The 19,572-nt window shown below is 36.7% G+C and overlaps 1 protein-coding gene across 1 annotated transcript; it reads right to left on the bottom strand.

Moving 5' to 3' along the window:
* Positions 1–11,779: 11,779 nt before the first annotated feature.
* Positions 11,780–17,547, bottom strand: LOC100978817 (olfactory receptor 2F2). Its single transcript, XM_008973975.4, is given in 2 exon segments — positions 11,780–12,501; positions 12,504–17,547. Coding segments are annotated over 2 exon segments (951 nt in total). The 5' UTR covers positions 12,733–17,547.
* Positions 17,548–19,572: the final 2,025 nt, after the last annotated feature.

The raw sequence follows: 19,572 nt of genomic DNA, 5'->3' as shown, positions 1-19,572 counted from the left end.
ATAAATATCTGAGAAATGGAAAAACAAAACAAAACACTGTTACTGGAAAAAGCAATGGTCAGAAACAGAATCAGACACAGACTTTTAAAAAGGAACTATACACAGAGGTTTAAAATAACTCTCATTAATAAATTGAAGGATCTAGTGGAAAAGACAAACACTCTGCATAAAGGCAGGAGGAATTTCAGCAAATAATTAAACACTATTCAAAAGAATCAAATGAAAATGCTATACATGAAGAACACAGTAACAGAAATGAAGAATGCTTATGAGACTCAACAGAGCTGAGAAACAACCAATGAGTCTAAAGATGCATTAATAAAAATTGGCAAAACAGAAGCACAAAGAGAAAAAAACAACAAAAATAGAAAGAGAAGAGAGCAGGTGAGGACTTTGTGACAACATCAAACAATCTAACATGGAAGCAACTGAAAAGTCCTAGAAAAAATTTTTTTTAATATTTAAAGAGATAATGGCTAAGAAAAATGAGTAAAGAAATTGAAGCACAACTTCAAGAAGCTCAAAAATTAAAACTAAAAACAAATAAACCAACACCTAGATACATAACAGTCAAACTGCCAAAAATCAAAAAATAAAGTGGATACTCTGAATGCAGGCTGAGAAAAAAAGACACATCATATCTAGAAGAACAAACATTCAAATCAAAGCTGACTTCTTGTTAGAAACTATGCTGGCCAGAGGACAATAGAGTTACATTTTTCAAACCCTGAGGCAGGAAGAAGAAATCTATCACCTAATAGTTCTGTATGTAGAAAAAAAAAACATTTTTGAAAACAAAGGGGAAATAAATTCATCTACAAACAAACAAAAACTGAATAAATACATTTCCAGCAGACCTAAATGAGAAGAAGTTTTAAATGACAGGTCTCTATGCAAAAGAAATATTATAGCAGACAGAAAGTTGGATATGTAAACACACACACACACACACACACACACAGAACCCTGGAAATGATAAAATTGAAGATTAGCATAAAATTTATTTTGAAAATGTTTAGCACACTACAAGATAATTGTCTGATGCAAAATGATAGCAATGTACTTTGTGTTCATTGCTTAATGTAAATGTAAAATATATGACAATAATAGCATACAAATGTAAGGCAGCAAGTAGTAGTATACTATTTGAAGGTTATGTGCTACCCATGAAAGGATATCATATCATTTAAGTTATATTCAAATTAATTAAAGTGTATATTGTAAGCTATATAGTAACCACTAAAAAACGTGAATGGTATAAAGATAAGCTAATAGCAATGATAAAATGGAACAATAAACAATGTGCACTTGATATGAAAATCTAGTGAGACAGGAAGAAAAAGTGAAATGGGGAAAATGAAACAACATGATCCTAAATCACATATGGATCGAAGAAGAAATTTTGAAAGAAATTAAAAATACATTTAACTAAATGAAAATGAAAACACAACTTGTTAAAATTTGTGAAATGCAGTGAAAGTAGTGCTCAAGAGGAATTTACAGCATGGAATGCATACATTAGAAAAGAAGAAAGGTTCCAAATCAATTATCTAGGCTCCACCCTAGAAAATTAGGAAAAGAGCAAATTAAATTCAAACTCAGCAGAGGAAAACAAATAATTAAAATTTGAGCAGAAATCAATGAAATTGAAAATAGCAAATCAAAATAAAACTAGAATAAAACCAAAAGCCAGTCTTTAAAAATATCAATAATTTTGCTAAGTGTTTAGCCAGGCTAATTAAGAAAAAAAAAGAGAGGACAAAAACTGCTAATACCAGGGATGAAAAGGAAGACAGGGACATTAAAAGGATAGTCAAGGAATACTATCATAAGCAACTCTATGCCCACATATTTGATAACCTAGATCAATGAATTTCTTAAAAGACAGAATCTGCTAAAACTCACAGAAGAAGAAATAAAATATGAATAGGCCTATATCTATTAATAAATTGAATCAGTAATCAATGATCTTTTAAAACAGAAAGCACCATGCCTAGCTGGGTTTGCTGGTGAATACTACCAAACATTTAAGGAAGAAAATATACCAATTCTCTACAATTTGCTTTCAGAAGATACAAGCACAGGGACTCCTCTTAACTCATTCTATAAGGCTAGCATTACCCAAATACAAAGACAAAAAGAGACAAAGGCATTATAAGAAAACTGGAGAACAATATCTCTTATGAACATTGATGCAAAAATCCTCAACAAAATATTAACGAACTGAATCCAGCTATGTATAAAAAGAATTATACAATATGACCAAGTAGGATTTATCCCAGTATGCAAGGCTGGCTCAACATTTAAAAATCAGCGAATCCAATCTATCACATCTGCAGGCTTAAAAAACATTACATCATCATACAAATAGATGCAGAATAAAAACTGACAAAATTCAACACCTATTCATGATTTTAAAAAACTCTCAGTAAACTAGGAATAGAAGGGAACCATACGTTTTATGCGGAGGTAAAAGATCCACAAGAGCCAACACAATATTGAAGAAGAAGAATAAAGTTGGAAGACTGACATTGCCTGATATGGATTTACTACAAAGATTCCCTAGATTTGAAAAGAATATCTACCAAAACCTACAAGTAACATCATATTCAATGGTGAGAAAATGGAAGCTTTCTCATGAAGATTAGGTATGAGACAAGGAAGTCCCCTCTCACCACTGCTTTTTAACATCATACCAAAAATCCTGGTCAACGCATGCAATAAGACAATAAAAGGAAACAAAATGTATACAGATTGAGAATGAAGAAATAAAATTGTCTGCACTCACAAATGACATACTTATCTATGCAGAAAATCTGAAAGAATAAAAAACAACTCCAAGAACTAAGTGACTAAAGGCTAATATACAAAATCAATTTCTTTTCTATAGATCAGCAATGTTCAAGTGGAATGGCAATTAAAAACACAATTTTATTACATTTACACCTAAAAAAGAAATATGTACAAATCTAACAAAATATGTATATGATATATTTGAAGAAAACAAAACTCTGATGAAAGAAACCAAAGAAGAATTAAATAAATGGAGAGAAATTCCATGCTTATGGATAGGAAGACTCAATATTGTCAAGATATTAGTTCTTCTCAAATTGACCCATAGATTTAATATAATTGCAAACAATTCCCAGCAAGCTAATTTGTGAATATTGACAAACTAATTCCAAAGTTTTTATGGAGCGGTAAAAGACCCGGAAGAGCCAAAACAATATTGAGGAAGAATAATAAAGTTGGAAGGCCGACACTGCCTGGTATGGATTTACTATAAAGCTACAGTAATCAGAAAATAACAGTATTGATGAAAGAATAGACAAATAGGTCAATAGACTAGAACTGAGAGTCCAAAAATTGACCCACATGCATATAGTCAACTGATCTTTGACAAAGGAATAAAGGGAATACGGTGGAGAAAAGGCAGTGTTTTCAACAAGTGGTGCTGGAAGAACTGGACACCCACATGCCAAAAAAAAAAAAAAAAAAGGAATCCATGCAAAGAGCTTACACTCTTTACAATAATTAACTCAAAATGAATCATAGTCCTAAATGTGAAACAAAACAAAAATATAAAACTTCTGGCAGATAACATAGGAAAAATTCTAGACAACCTTGAGTTTGGCAATGACTTTTTAGATACAAGACGAAAGCCAAAGGAATGATCCATGAAAGACATAACTAATAAGCTGGACTTAATAAAATTAAAATGTTGTCTTCTGTGAAATAAGCTGTCAAGAGAATGACAAGACAAGACACAGACTGGGAGAAAATATTTGCCAGCAGCATTTAAAGGGTCATTTTAGAAAACGACAAATTATTTCCTTGTAAAATTAACTGCAGTTGTAGAATGAGACACTTGAGTGAAAAACACTCTCTTTCTCATGCATAATAATAGTTATTTCTACTATAAAATAACTAAGAACAATAAAAAATGTGCAAATGTCTAGAAAATCCATACCTAAAATAGACCCTAATTATTACTTTAACACTCAAGAAAACTGATTAGTTTCTGCTCTTATATTGGATAAAAAAGGAAAGGAAATCTAGTTCCTTTCTAAGACAGAATATGTAATAAAATTATAAAACTCATGAAATTTACTCTTAGTTTTTTATATAATGTACCTACAGAGTAAAAAGTTAAGGTCCTTATGATTAAGACTAAGTCATATAAGCTTATACAGCCTATATTAATTTTTCAAATACTTTTATTTAGTTTGGAAAATAATGTGTTCATACTTTGAAGTTCTTATACTGAATAAAATAATAACATTTTTTCCCCAGGTCTGCTATTTTCTGTGTATCTGACTCAGTTACAGACTGTGAAGTTAGGTTTTAACTAACCTAAAGAAAGTACCCAAGAAATAAATTATCTGAACTTTTTTTTACTGCCTTGTGTTATTACAAAATATGTGAAACATAATATGAGCATACCTGAAAATATGTGTGCATTTATGTTGTAATTCATGTTAATGTCCTCATTTGTATATAGACAAAATATACTTAATTCATAAATTGTGAAAAAAAGAAAATATTTGCAAAAGACATATCTGATATAGGACTGTAATCCAAAATCTACAAAGAACTCTCAAAACTCAAAAATAAGAAAATAAACAACTTGATTACATAATGGGCCAAAGACCTTAACAGTTGACTTACCAAAGGAGAGATACAGGTGGCAAATAAGCATATGAAAAGAAGTTCCACATTATATATCATAAGGGAAATGCAAATTAAAACAACCACAAGATATCACTACGCACCTATTAGAATGGTCAAAATCCAGAACACTGACAATATCAAATGCTGATAAAGATGTAGTTCAAGGGAAGTCTCATTCAGTGCTGGTGCGAATGAAAAATGTTACCATTTTGAAGGACACTTTGGCAGTTTCTTACAAAACTAACCATGCTTGTTATGAACTGAATATTGGTGTTCACCCAAAATTCGTATGTTGATGCCACAGTGTGATGGTATTGGGAGGTGAGACCATTGGGAGTTAATTAGGTCAGAGGGTGGAGCCCTCATGATGGGATTACTGTTTTGTTTTTCTTTTTTTCCTTGAGACGGAGTCTTGTTCTTGTCGATCAGGCTGAAGTGCAATGATCACTAGTCCTTTAAAAAAATTCAAATTAAAACCACAATGAGATGTTACTATGAATCTATTAGAATGTCTAACTTCAAAAATTGTATTAAATTTCATTCCTAACAAGAGTGTACAAGGGTCTTTTATCTCTATGCCCTCACCAACATGTTGCCTGTAGTATAATTTGAAGTTGGGTAGCTTCATGCCCCCAGCTTTGTTCTTTTGCTTAGGATTGCCTTGGCTATTCAGTCTCTTTTTTGGCTCCATATGAATTTTAAAATAGTGTTTTCTAGTTTTGTGAGGAATGTTATTGGTAGTTTGATAGGAATAGCATTGAATCTGTAAATTGCTTTGGGCAGCATAGCCATTTTGATATTGATCCTTCCTATCTATGAGCCTGGGATATTTTTCCATTTGTTTGTGTCTTCTCTGATTTCCTTGAGCATGGTTTTGTAATTCTCATTGTAGAGATCTTTCACCTCCCTGATTAGCTGTATTCCTAGGTACTTTATTCTTTTTGTGGCAATTTAATTTGGCTTTCAGTTTGGCTGTTGTTGGTGTATAGGAATGCTGGTGATTTTTGTACATTGATTTTGTATCCTGCAACTTTGCTAAAGTAGTTTATCAGCTGGAGGAGCTTTGGGTCCCAGACTGTGTGGTTTCCTGGATATAGAATCATGTTGTCTGCAGGGATAGTTTGACATCTATGCAGCCATAAAAAAGAATGAGATCATGTCTTTTTCAGGAACATGGATGGAGCTAGAGGCTATTATCCTTAGCAAACTAACTCAGGAACAGAAAAGCAAATACTGCACACTCTCACTTATAAGTGGGAGCTAAATGATAAGAACTTACGAACACAAAGAAGGAAACAACAGACACTGGGGTCTCCTTGAGAGGAGAGGACGGGAGGAGGAAGAGGAGCAGAAAAGATAACTATTGGGTACTGGGGCTTAATACCTGGGTGATGAAATAATATGTACAACAAATCCCCGTGACATGTGTTTACCTATGTAACAAACTTTCACATGTACCACCAAACCTAAAATAAAAGTTTTGAAAAAAATCTTTAAAAAGTTGAACTCATAGAAGTAGAGAGTATAATGATGGTTACCAGAGGTTGTGGTGGGGGTAGGGTACAGAGGGAAACAAGGAGATATTGGTGAAAGGGTAAAAAGTTTTCAATGGACAGAAGGAATACATTTTGAGATCTATTGCACAGCATAATTACTATAATTAATAATGATGTGTTGCATATTTCAAAATTGCTAAGAGCATAAATTTTAAGTGTTATCATCACAAAAAATAAGTGTATGAGGGGACGGATATGTTAATTACCTTGATCTAATTACTTCACAATATATGCATATATCAAAACATCACATTGTACCTCATAAATATATGCAAGTATTGTCAATTAGAAATAAAATAATATAATAAATAACTACCAATAGTAAATGTGGAAAATGATGTGGAATAACTAATATATGATAGTATGGATGCAAATGCAAAGGGTACAATCACATTTAAAAATAGTTCAGCACTTTCTTATGAACATAGACATGCTCTTGGCATATAGCCTAGCCATACAACTCCTATGGGAGATTTCATCTTACCCAATTGAAATAAACACGTATGTTTACCTAAAAATCTGTACTCGAATGTTTACAATAGTTTTGGTCACAATTATAAAATGTAGAAACAATGCAAATGTACTTCAAAATAGCAAATTGACATATTGTGCATGCATACAATAGAATATTAGTCAGCAATAAAAAAGAATGATCTACTGTAACTTGTAACATCATGAGTGCAACTTAATGCATTATGCAAGGAAAAAAGTCAGAGTAAAGAAGCTACATGCTATACTATTTCATGTATATGATATTTTGCATAGGCAAGCATATAAAGACAGAAATCTAATTAGTGATCACCAGTGGGTGATGTCCAAGAAAATAAATTGAGCACAAAGGAACACAAAGGTATGTTTGGGGAAATGAAACTCATATATCCTGATTGTGGTGGTGTTTATGCAATTACATGCATTTTTCAAAACTTACAGAACTGAGAATAAAAAAGGGTGAATTTCACAGTATATAAATTATACCTTAATAAAGAATACAATATAAAAAAGTATTCCTTATTATTTATTAATAGTAGCATAGCATTTAGGCTCAAAAAAGTCAAATGCAAATTACGGACTTTGCAGTGTTGGTTCAACATCAGTTTATACCATAAAGACTTGAAGCTTTTTGATTGAGCATTCTTGGTACTGGTTATTCACTTTAAAAGTTGAAAATCTAAAGCCATCTAAACACATTTATAGTACTTACAAAGTCCAGGTTATAAGAAATAGATAACATTGTGAGTTACTCTAAGACAAAAAGCATTTGTAATTTATAAGAAGTACAGTGCTAAATAGATATCCTAAGGATATTTCTGAAATGATTATATTAAGAAAAATCTTTGTGTGTTCTTCAGTAGGCTAATTGCTGAAATAAGCAATTCCAAAATAACCATCAATTAGCACAATAAAACTTTCTTTCTCATTTACACAACATTTTTATGTAGGTGACTCTGGTGAAGTGGTTCTTTTGGGAAACTCTCGTCCTGTCAGTGACTCGGGACCCACACCTTCTCCACCAGTGACTCTTCTACTGCCCAGGCCCACCCTGTTCTAGATTCCCGAGATTGAGATGATTTCAGAGCAAGACAATAAGCACCAGAGGCTGGCGCTCAGGAGGTTTCAACCGGCCAGGCCTGGAGGTGGCATATTTTCTGTGTATGCATGCTCCAGTGGTTAGAACTTGGTCCCGTGGGCCGGGCGCGGTGGTTCGCGCCTGTAATCCCAGCACTTTGGGAGGCCGAGGTGGGTGGATCACGAGGTCAGGAGATCGAGACCACGGTGAAACCCCGTCTCTACTAAAAATACAAAAAAAAAAAAAAAAAAATTAGCCAGGCGCGTGGCGGGCGCCTGTAGTCCCAGCTACTCAGGAGGCTGAGGCAGGAGAATGGCGTGAACCCGGGAGGCGGAGCTTGCAGTGAGCCGAGATCGCGCCACTGCACTCCAGTCTGGGCGACAGAGTGAGACTCCGTCTCAAAAAAAAAAAAAAAAACTTTGTCCCGTGGCCATAGCTGCCTTCGGAAATAGGCTCATATTTAGTCTAATTCTGTACCAAGGAGAAGAAAACAATGAGTCCAATTAGCAACTAGCCAGTCCCTGCCACAGAATTAGACACTGATCAGATCAGGTCACACTTGAAGTCATGTGTTTATTTCAGACCTCTACAATTTAAGAGGCGTATTTAGAATTTTCAAGCCCCTTAGAGGAAAGCCCAGAATAGTAAGAAGTCTAGGATTCAGGCTAATGAATACGCATTTGGAAACATTTAGCCTGATAATTCAATTCTCTGCATAACCTTAGTTTTAGAAAATTTACACCCTTACATACACCTATGATTTCTCACTATTAAGATTTGACTGATACTCATTCTGCCACTTATAAAATTCTTCCCTCCTGTATCTCCTTATATAAAATTATCTAACCAGTTCTTCTAGACACATCTATGCTTTCTTGATCACTAGAGCAGAAGGGATCCATTCCCTTCTTGAAGGTTTTTTGGCTATATCTTTATTCATTTCATAACTCAGAAGAAAAGGACCGAGAGGCAGACACTATGGTGACCCACCCAGCCTTCCAGCCCAGCCATGGAGGCCCCAGACCAGTCCATCTCTCAGGAAAGTCTGTGGAACCCAACCTACTTCCCTGCACAGGGAGGGATAAGGCCTGGGTAGTGTCTGTTCCATCTTGACACCATACACTTCACACTTCTTAACTCCCTGTCTACAGGAGTCATCTTATGAGGACTCAGCAGGAGCACATGGTCTTAAGCCTCAACAGACCAGACCACAGAATCTGATCCAGATTGGAGATCCAGTTTCCTTCTAACTTGGTTTGCTCTTGATCCAAGAAACAAGTAGTGCAAAGAATAGGTTGAAATATAGGCAGGGGACACGTTGTATTTCATTAAAGCTCATCATAAGTCAATGATCCTTGAAGCCCACACAGAGTGAGTCATTCATGTCAGTATCTTCAACATTACACTGTATACAGCAATAACTTTTCTAATTAGTGAACTAGGTCATCAAGGCCTAATGTCTGGGTAACCAGCCTTGAAATTTTTACTATAATGATAATGATGCAATTTCCCCTTTTATCTGCACCTATGCTTCAAAACTCAGTGATCTCCACATTTTTCCATTTGATATTTACCATGAGCTGACCTGTCTATGCTCACCCAGCCTGCTGAGCTCAGCCCTGCAGGCCTAAGACCACTGTCACACCCTTAGTTCAGATTCCTCTAGTGTCTAAATGGCATTAATGGAGCAGCCCACTAGATTGACTTCTTGCTTCCAATTTTTTATTCCTCTATCTCATTTGCCAGTGATATTTCAGAAATGTAAAATTTATCAAGCCATTCTTCTGCTTAAAAATCATTACTGACTTCTGGCCGGGCGCAGTGGCTCACGCCTGTAATCCCAGCACTTTGGGAGGCCTAGGCAGGTGGATCACGAGGTCAGGAGATCGAGACCATCCTGGCTAACACTGTGAAATCCCATCTCTACTAAAAATACAAAAAATTAGCTTGGCGTGGTGGCAGGCAACTGCAGTCCCAGCTACTAGGGAGGCTGAGGCAGGAGAATGGCGTGAACCTAGGAGGCGGAGGTTCCAGTGAGCCGAGATCGCGCCACTACACTCTAGCCTGGGAGACACAGCAAAAGTCTGTCAAAAAAAAAAAATCATTACTGACTTCCCATTGCTATTAGGATATAGTTGAAAGATAATGTGGCATTCAGTGCCCGCCATGAACCAATGCATACCTACCCATCCACTTCATCCTCACTACTTCTCACTACTTCCTCACTCTTCTCTGCCCTACAAGTGCAGCTTCCAGATATTTCTGGATACTCAAGTCTCGCCCTCTGCACTTTGGCTCAGGTTTTTCATTTCCTCCAGTTCCTTTTCATCTGGATAACTTGCTCTCACTTTCCTGGTCTCAATCTAGACATTTTATGTTGTTTTCTTTTAACAGGAAGACTTCTGTGACACCCCTGATAGGCTTACTCTATCTGTAATATTTACAACATTACTTTATAATTGCTTCATTATCCATCATCCCTGCTATGCAACCCAGAATTGTATCATATTCACTACAGAGTCTCCAGAACCATTCATTGTCACTGACACGTACTAGACACTCCATTGATAATGCTTAAGTTAACACCAATAGAAATTTTAGTTTGCTGCCATTGACATTTTTGGGGATGCTTGCCTACCTTGCAAAATTTAAGATAGAATAGTAATTAAGGTAAAACTGATATTTCAAAAGGGCTTTGGATTATATGAACCTTCATAAACACCTGAGGATCTGTGACAACGTGGTCACCAATGGAAGAACAGAAAATTAACTTACTGAAACAAGAGAAACGACTTAGGTTACTTCAAGCAAGTGAGATGATCAGCTACTATCATAATTTTTCTCCTCTTTCCCCTTCTTTACCTTATATATTTGTTTGTTCTTCTTTTGTATTATTTATAAATTTTAGCAGCAGTGAGGCCCACTCTCGAGCTCAGATGACTAGGTTTAGAAAGTTGACTAGTGCCCTACTGTATGTGTGAGAAGAAATAAGAAAAGTCCTTAATATGGAAGCTTGAAGGTAACATTTGCACAGGTGAGGCATCTATCCTGACTCCTCAAAATTCATGTTAAAATTGTCTTCTCTTTCATTGGTATTGGCTGAAGAGTGTCATTTCTTAGATTAACTATGTCTTTGATGTTTTATAAATTATCTCATAATTTATTGCTTATTTTGTTTCTAAACATTAAAAAATGGAGTTTGTGAATTTTCCTGAGATTGGACAATTTTAATATGTTAAATGATACCTCTTATACAGTAAAATTTCTCTCAAACTGAGTGCTGTGAAGTAGTGCCTGAAACTTAAATTTTCCTTGGCTAATAATAGTCTTCATTACAAACAACCATTTTTTAACCCTATCAGGGCAAAATAAGAACTTTCGTTGATATTTCTTCACTGAATTACCTCCAGCACTCAGAGAAAGACATTTTGTTCACATTTAGAAGGTCCTGCACAAAATCATTTTAATAAGCCTTGACAAACAACATCCTTCTCGGAATGTTGACTCATAATTACTGTATGTGGCTACATAAACAACCAATTATTTTCAGTGAGTCTTCAAATGTGAAAATGCATTTTGTTTTCAATGCAAACACTACAACCTTTACAAAATGTCAATAAATAAGAACCACTGGTCCAAGGTAAGATGTATGAATAGGTCTACGGTTATAAATAATGTGACAAACCAAAACAGTAAGTAGTACTTTTTTTCAGTTTTTATCAGAACATAAGAGTGGAGATTGAGAAATTGTGGAAGGTTCTGTTACAGCAGTAGCTAACTCCACTAATCATACTGCTGGGATATAAAATTATCCCCACATCCCACACCCCATCCAACTCAACCACTCAGCCTCCTACATAACATCCCCAGTACATGTTACATCATCTCCTTCCCGGTTGCCAGAGCAACATAGTTTATCCCTGCCATATCTGAGCTGGGTGGAGAAAAATGAGGCAAAGCTTCTTCGCAAAGTAATGTTCATGAGTCAAGTTCCCAGCTTGGATGTTAACCCAGAGAATTACTCTAATAGTTTATGCCAGGCCCCCTTCACCTCTTTATTCCTTAGACTATAAATCACAGGGTTCAGCAGAGGCATAACAATGGCATAGAAGACAGAGATCAGCTTCTCTTGAAGGACTGAGGGACCAGAGTGGGGCTGGATGTAAGTGAAAATCGTTGTGCCATAGCACAGGGCAACCACCGTGAGGTGAGAGGCACACGTGTGGAAGGCTTTCTTTCTTCCTTCTCTGGACTGGATCTTTAGGATGGTGGAGATGATCCAGATGTAGGACAAAAGAACCAGGCAGAAAGGTGTCATCAGAAGAACAATGCTAGACACCATGATGGCAGCCTCACTGGAGGAGGTGTCCACACAAGCCAGCCTGACCACAGCTAGGAGTTCACAGGATATGTGATCAATAAACTTGTTAGTGCACATGGGCAGCTGAAAGGTGATAGCAGTCTGCACAAGAGAGTTGATGGAGCCACTGACCCAGGATGTGATGGCCAACCTAGCACACAGCCCTCCATGCATGATGGCCAAGTATCGCAGGTGGTCAGACACAGCCACATGGCGGTCATAGGCCATCACTGCCAGGAGAACAAACTCAATCCCACCCAAGGCCAGGGAGAAAAATAACTGGGCTGCACAGCTCTGGAATGGGATGGCTTTATGTTCTGCAAGAAAATGTGCCAGCAGCTGGGGACTATGCTTGTGGCATAGGAGACATCAACAAGGGAGAGGTTGGTGAGAAAGAAATACATGGGAGTGTGGAGTCGGCTGTCCAGTCTGATCAGAAGGACAATGAGACAGTTCCCCAGCACTGTCATGAGGTATGTGACCAAGAACAGGGAAAACAGGGATATCTGAGTGCACCAGTCACTGGATAAGCCAAGGAGAATAAATTCTCTCACCCACGTCTGGTTATCTATTTCCATTTAAAAATGTGAGGAATATTAATCTGCAGAAAGAGTCAGAAAAAAACAGAAGCTGTTGAATCAAAGAATCATAAGAATAACTTCTTAGGAATGCATACTGTATACGACATTCCAGCCTTGGCCAAATATTTTAGATAATTCACAAGGCCAAGATGACAGGTTTGTTTCCAACATACACTATATTTACTTTGCATTAGAGAGACAGTAGTGCTTTCATAAGGACATGATGTGGACTCAAATAAGCCAGTTAAAGCCTGTAGATAATGCAGTGCAACTTTTGGAAGCTTTACCTCTTTACTAGCTTACCTCAGTATCCAGGGCAGGGAGTTTGTTTTCTGATGATGTCAGCAAAAAGGAAGAATAGAAAGTCCCAGGCTCTACTCTTCTCCACAGAACATTCAACTAGCAACTATCCCCAGACCAGAATATCTCTTTTAAAACTCCACTACTTGGACACTAACGTGAGACAACCACAAGGTACGTGGAATGAAAATTGAATTAGAAGGCTAAGAAGCATAGTTTCACTTCAACCCTGCCACCTTGCCTCCTGCCAAAGTCAACACAACACCAGACAAAGAGGATTTTCCTGGGCCCATGGTTTTTACAGGAGGAAAAGAAAACTAGAGGCAGTTATTCAGCATCTCTAGTTTTCCAAGATGCTTCTCAGAAATCCCACTCTGGGCTTATCTCATGGAGAACACTGGGGGTAACAGCATAGCTAGACTACCTGGTGTCAAGTAGAAACAAAGAAAGGAGGCAGAGGTCTTAGTGACCAGCACACAGATCATGGCGTTACCTCTGTGTTCTTGCTAGCTGTGGTGCCCAATCTGAGACACTAGTCAACTTCATAGTTCATTTACAAAGCTAAGCTGGTCATCTTCAGAAGCATGGTGGGGAGTACAACCTAGCTTGAGGCCTTAGATAGCTAGTCCCCATGTCCAGTCTTAGAGCCCACACCAGTGACCTCTGCCAAGACAAGGAGATACACACCTCCACCCATTTCAGAAACACACATGAGGTAGACCTGCTTAACCCAGGAAGTCAATCCATGGCTCTACTCAGCTAAAAGGCCCCATCAAGGACATCTACATGCCTTTCAGAGAAGCATGAGGTCTAGAACTGTTTGACTTGGGAAGTCAAACTCAATTCAGCCAAAAGCCCATCTTAAAGGGAAGAAACCCTACAAGGAAGCTCCACCTTAACAGGGAAGCAACCATCAATTGTGTTTTTCTGAGTGTAGCCTCTGGCCTCAATCATTCTAAGCAGCAACTTCTCCTAACTTTGGAGTTCAGCCTACAGCCCTGCCCAACCGCAAATCCCAGAAAGCATAATTTTCCAGCCAGGGAATAAATTCTGTGACTAGTCTGACCAGAAGCCATTGCAGTACCCAGTCAGTAGCTCTGTGTGATAACAGAGCTCAGCCAGTGGTCTTGCCAGACAGCAGGGCCCAGTCAATAGCCCCAGCCAATATCAGAGCAAAGACAGCATCCCAGGCAGGTAGAAAATCCACAGTTAGCTTTGCTTGCCCAGGGCCATTACTAGCTGGCCCTTGAAGAATTACAGGCTACACTAAATAGTATAGGTCTAGCCCTGCCAAAGAACACCTGTAAAGGCCAGAAGGAGGGGGTATCTCTTCAAATGAAAAGATAACAATGCAAAGACACAAGGATTACAAAGCACTGGGGAGTTATGACACCTCCAAAAGAAACTAATAAAGTGCTAATAATGGACCCTAAAGAAATGGAGATTTATGGGGTGACAAAAAATTCAGAATAATCCTCTTAAGTTAAAAAAAAAGTACCAATAGAAATTTTAAAAATTTTGGAAAAAAAATACACAAACAAGATGAGGAGTTTTACAAATAAATAGAAACAATAAAAAAGAACCAAATAGAAATCCTAGAGATGAAGAATAAAAAGACTGGATTGAAAAATTCAATTAAAAGTTTCAATGGCAGACTCAAGCAGAAGAAATATCAGTGAGCTGAAAGAACATTTGAAATTATCCAGTCAGAGGGGCAAACAGACAAAAGAATGAAAAAGAATGAAAAAAACCCAGAGGAATTATGGGAGACCAATCCTTTATATAATAGGAGTTGCAGAAGGAGAAGAAGGAGAAAAAGGGGCAAAAACCATATTTAAAGAAATAATGGCTGAAAAATTCCCTAATCTGTAGACAGAAACCAACATCCAGGCACAAGAAGTTCAAAGATCGCCAATCAAATTCAACCCAAAAAGGAGTTCAGCAAAACACATAATAATCAAACTATCGAAACTCAAAGACAAAAAAAAAGGATTCTAAGAGGATCAAGAGATAAGAAACACATCACATACAAAGGAGTTTCAATACAACTCTTAGCAGATTTCTCAGCAGAAATCCTGCAGGCCAGGAAAGATTGGGATGATATAGTCAAAATGCTGAAAGTAAAAAACTTGCCAATCAAAAATACTTTACCCAGAAATACCTGCATTTCAGAAATGAAAAAGAAATAAAAACTTTCCCAGACAAACAAAGGCTAAGGGAGCTCATCACCACTAGGCCTGCCTTATAAGAATTATTAAAGAAAGTTATTCAATCTGAAGCAAAATATTACTAATTAATAACATATAACTTACAAAAATAGAAAATTCAGTAATATAAGTAAAACAGAGCCATACTCAGAATACTCTAGGACTGTAATGATGGTGTATAAAGCAATTATATCCCTAGTACAAGTATTAAAAGACAAAATTACTAATAACAACTACAGCTAAAATAAGTTATTGAAAGATACACATTAAAAGCAATGGTAAATTCTGGGCCGGGCATAGTGGCTGACGTCTGTAATCCCAACACTTTGGGAGGCCGAGGCATGTGGATCATTTGAGGGTCAGGAGTTTGAGACCAGCCTGGCCAACATGGGGAAACCCTGTCTCTACTAAAAATACAAAAATTAGCTGGGCGTGGTGGCAGGCACCTGTAAACCCAGCTACTTGGAAGGCTGGCACAGGAGGAGAATTGCTTGAACCCAGGAGGCAGAGGTTGCAGTGAGCTGAGATCATACCATTGTACTCCAGCCTGGATGACAAGAGCAAAACATGGTATCAAAAAAAAAAAAAAAGTAATGGTAAATTTCAATATCAAAAACATAAAATGTGGCTGGGGGACTAAAAGTGTAGTTTTTGGATGCAATCAAAGTTAAGTTGTTATCAGCTTGAAATAGGCTGTTTTAACTGTAAGATATTTTATGTAAGCATCTTGGTAACCACAAAGCAAAAATATTTAGTCAAAGCACAAAACAAAAATAGAATTGATTCAAAACATACCACTGCAGAAAATCATCAAACCACAAAGGAAGACAGCAAGAGAGAGAGGAAGAAAAAAAAAAAAGTAGAATCAGAAAAAAACAAAAACCAGAAAACAATTAACAAATGGTAGTAGTAAGTCATACCTATCAATAATTACTTCAAATGAAAATGGACTAAATTCTCCAATAAAAAAGACATAGAGTAGCTAAATGGATTTAAAAAAAAAAGAAGACTCGACTATACGCTGCCTACAAGAGACTCTGCTCACTTTTAAGGATACACATGGACTGAAAGGGAAGAGATGAGAAAAGATAATCCACACAAATAGAAAACAAAATACAGCAAGGGTAGCTATACATATATCAGAAGAATAGATTTTAAGTCAAAACTATAAAAAAAAAGAAGGCCAGGTGCGGTGGCTCACGCCTGTAATCCCAGCACTCTGGGAGGCCGAGGCGGGTGGATCACCTGAGATCAGGAGCTCAAGACGAGCCTGGGCAACATGGTGAAACCCCATCTCTACTAAAAATACAAACATTAGCTGGGCACAGTGGCATGTGCCTGTAATCCCAGCTACTCAGGAGGCTGAAGCAGGAAAATCACTTGAGCCTGGGAGGCGGAGATTGCAGTGAGCCCAGATTGCGCCATTGCACTCCAGCCTTGGTGAGAGCGCGAGACTCCATCTCAAAAAAAAAAAAAAAAAAAAAAAAAGACAAAGAAAAGCATTATATAATGATAAAAGGATCAATTCATCAAGAAGATATAAATATTATAAATATATATGCACCCAACATTGGAGCACTTAAATAAATAAAACAAATATTAAAGGATCTGAAGTGAGAGATAGATGGCAACACAATAACAGTAGGGGACTTCAATACACTATGTTCAACAATGGAAGAATCATTTAGACAGAAAATTAATGAGGAAACATTAGACATGAAAAACACTTTAGACCAAATAGACCTAACAAACATATACAGAGCATTCCATCCAACAGCAGCAGAATACAGCTTCTTTTCAAATGCGCACTGAACATCCTTCTGTACAGTATCCAGGTGAGGAAGGATGGTAGGTAAAATAATAAACAATGAATATAAACATGGTTCAAATATCTACCTTGCATATATATCTACCCTGCATATATCTACTACATAAAACATGATGAAATGTATAAATAAATTACCAAAAAAGATTCTGAAGAGACAGATGTATAGTAACAACGGAAAGATAGAGTATTAGAGAATCTGGATGTGAATCTTGTTTCTTATGACTTACCAGGTGTGTGATTTGGGTTATAAACTTAATTTTTTATATTCAAAATGGGATAATATTACATAACTCACTAGGATATATAAGCTCAAATATAGATAACTCATGGAGAAACCTCTTCATAAACTGAGCCTCAGAGCCAAACAATCCACAACCCTTTCTGCTTCTTGAGACCTGGAACAAGCTACTTAGCCTTTATGCACTTCATATTTCTTTATCTGTAAAATATGGATGAATCTTGGTTAATTGAAAGGTACGTTGGTGAAAGGTATGTTAGGTAGTAGTACTCTAGCAGTACAGGTATTAGCGGTAATATGACCTCTACTCTGGGGGAGACAAAGTAACAAACAAGTTTTCCCCTTACATCCCCTCAAGTTCAGACTTTTTGAAAAAGGAAGCAAAACTGTTAATATATTTAAAGTCTTGGAGTTAACTTATACTATTTGAAGTTCCTGGGAACTTTGGGTCTTACTGAGGATTTAGGCTCTTTCAATCTTTGGCAAAAGAGGAAGGGGAGTGGTAAATATATCTTGTTATTTTTATTTTTCTATTGTTCTGTTTATTCCTACTCACTCTTTTTATTTTTCTAAGAAAGCCTTTGCATATGGTCTCAGAAAAAAGATGGTAGGAAAATGGCTGCTTAAGCTTTCTAGCATAAAAGAAAAAACACATCTGGAAACCTTTGTTGACTATATAGCAGATCTGCCTCCAAAGCAGGTATTTCATTTTCAATTAATTTGGCAAACAACTATGAAGTGCCATTTTTACTAGATGCTGAGATTTCAAGGTGAATATGACATTTCCCTGTCCTCAAAGAGCTGACCTGGCAAGTGGAGTAAAAGACACAGAACAAATTGTTATCACAAAATTTGTTCCTCTGCTGCACTATGACAGCTGCCTGGAGAACATGCAAGCCCATGACTCATATGCTCTTCTCACCCACTCTGCACATCTCTCTACTACAGCCTTTGTCTCACTATGACTGATTGACAGCATCACATCCTAGAAAAAGCATGAGCCTCAGAGCCAAACAATCCACATCCCTTTCTGCTTCTTGAGACCTGGAACAAGCTACTTAGCCTTTACGCACTTCATATTTCTTCATCTGTAAAATATGGATAAATATTGGTTAATTGAAAGATATGTTGGTGAAATCTAATGCACTGAAGATCTAAAGTTGCTACACTAATGACTGAATCACTTTAGTGCTCATCATTTACTGATGATAATTGGTTGACCTTTCATTTCATGCCCTTGATAACTTCCATAGCATATTCTTTCATTATTCCCCCTCCTAGCATCCTCTGGTTTATCTTGCTCTTGATCAGCTCCCACTTGCTCATTATAAAAACTATACAGTTCTTTTGGGGAGAAGACCTTTTGCTACATAATTATCATTTTAATTCTCTCTTTTCTTTCACATCCAGCATTCCCAAAGGATTGGTATCCACTTGTTGGGTTTATTTCCTCATAACATTCATTCTTTAGGCCATGAAAATCTAATTTCCACCTTCACTAATCTATAGAAATTGCACTCTTAGAGGTCACTTGTAGCTTTCTAAAAATCATATCCAGAGACTTTTATTCTACCTTCATTGTTTGTCTTTTAACACATTTAACTACTTGTTTCTTAAAACTCTCAACTCTGTGAAACTCTTCTGTCCTGATTTTATTCCAAACTTATTTTTTTTCTGTATTCCTGGATAATTATTTCAAATTTTTCTTATTTCATCGCTGTAAGTATTTTCTAAGTTTCTGTGCTCAGAACTTGCTCTCTCCTTTCTATAGCTTTTCTTTGAAGGACTTATCTTAACTATAATAATTCTTATCAACTCTATATGGCCCAATCTCAATTCTATATTTACCTCCTATACTTCTCTCCAAAGGTTCAGTTGCCTCCTTCAACAGCTTAATGAATGTATTCTAAATATTTCACCATAGACTCAACTCACATCTCTACAAGCACCTGACTCCCTTATTTCTATCAATGGAACTAAAATTCTTCCACTCTCCCAATGTATCATGTTTAATTTTTCTCTTTCTTGCCCCTCCTTGGAATATATCAGCTTCTTGTATTCTTGTGTTACATACCTCCCATCTATCCTTAGTTTTCATTCACACTGCTAATGCCTTAACACATGCCCACATGCCTCATCACTTCCCATCTGATGAAATACAACCACCTGTTTATGAATCTCACTGATTTGCCCTGGGCCCACTCCAAACCACCTTACACTGTAAACCAAACTGATTATCCTAAAATATATTCATACCTAAATTA

Source organism: Pan paniscus, chromosome 6 (genome assembly GCF_029289425.2).
Source record: "Pan paniscus chromosome 6, NHGRI_mPanPan1-v2.0_pri, whole genome shotgun sequence".
NCBI lineage: Eukaryota > Metazoa > Chordata > Mammalia > Primates > Hominidae > Pan > Pan paniscus.
Note: the sequence above shows the minus strand (reverse complement) of the source record. Positions and strands in the feature narration are given on the sequence as shown.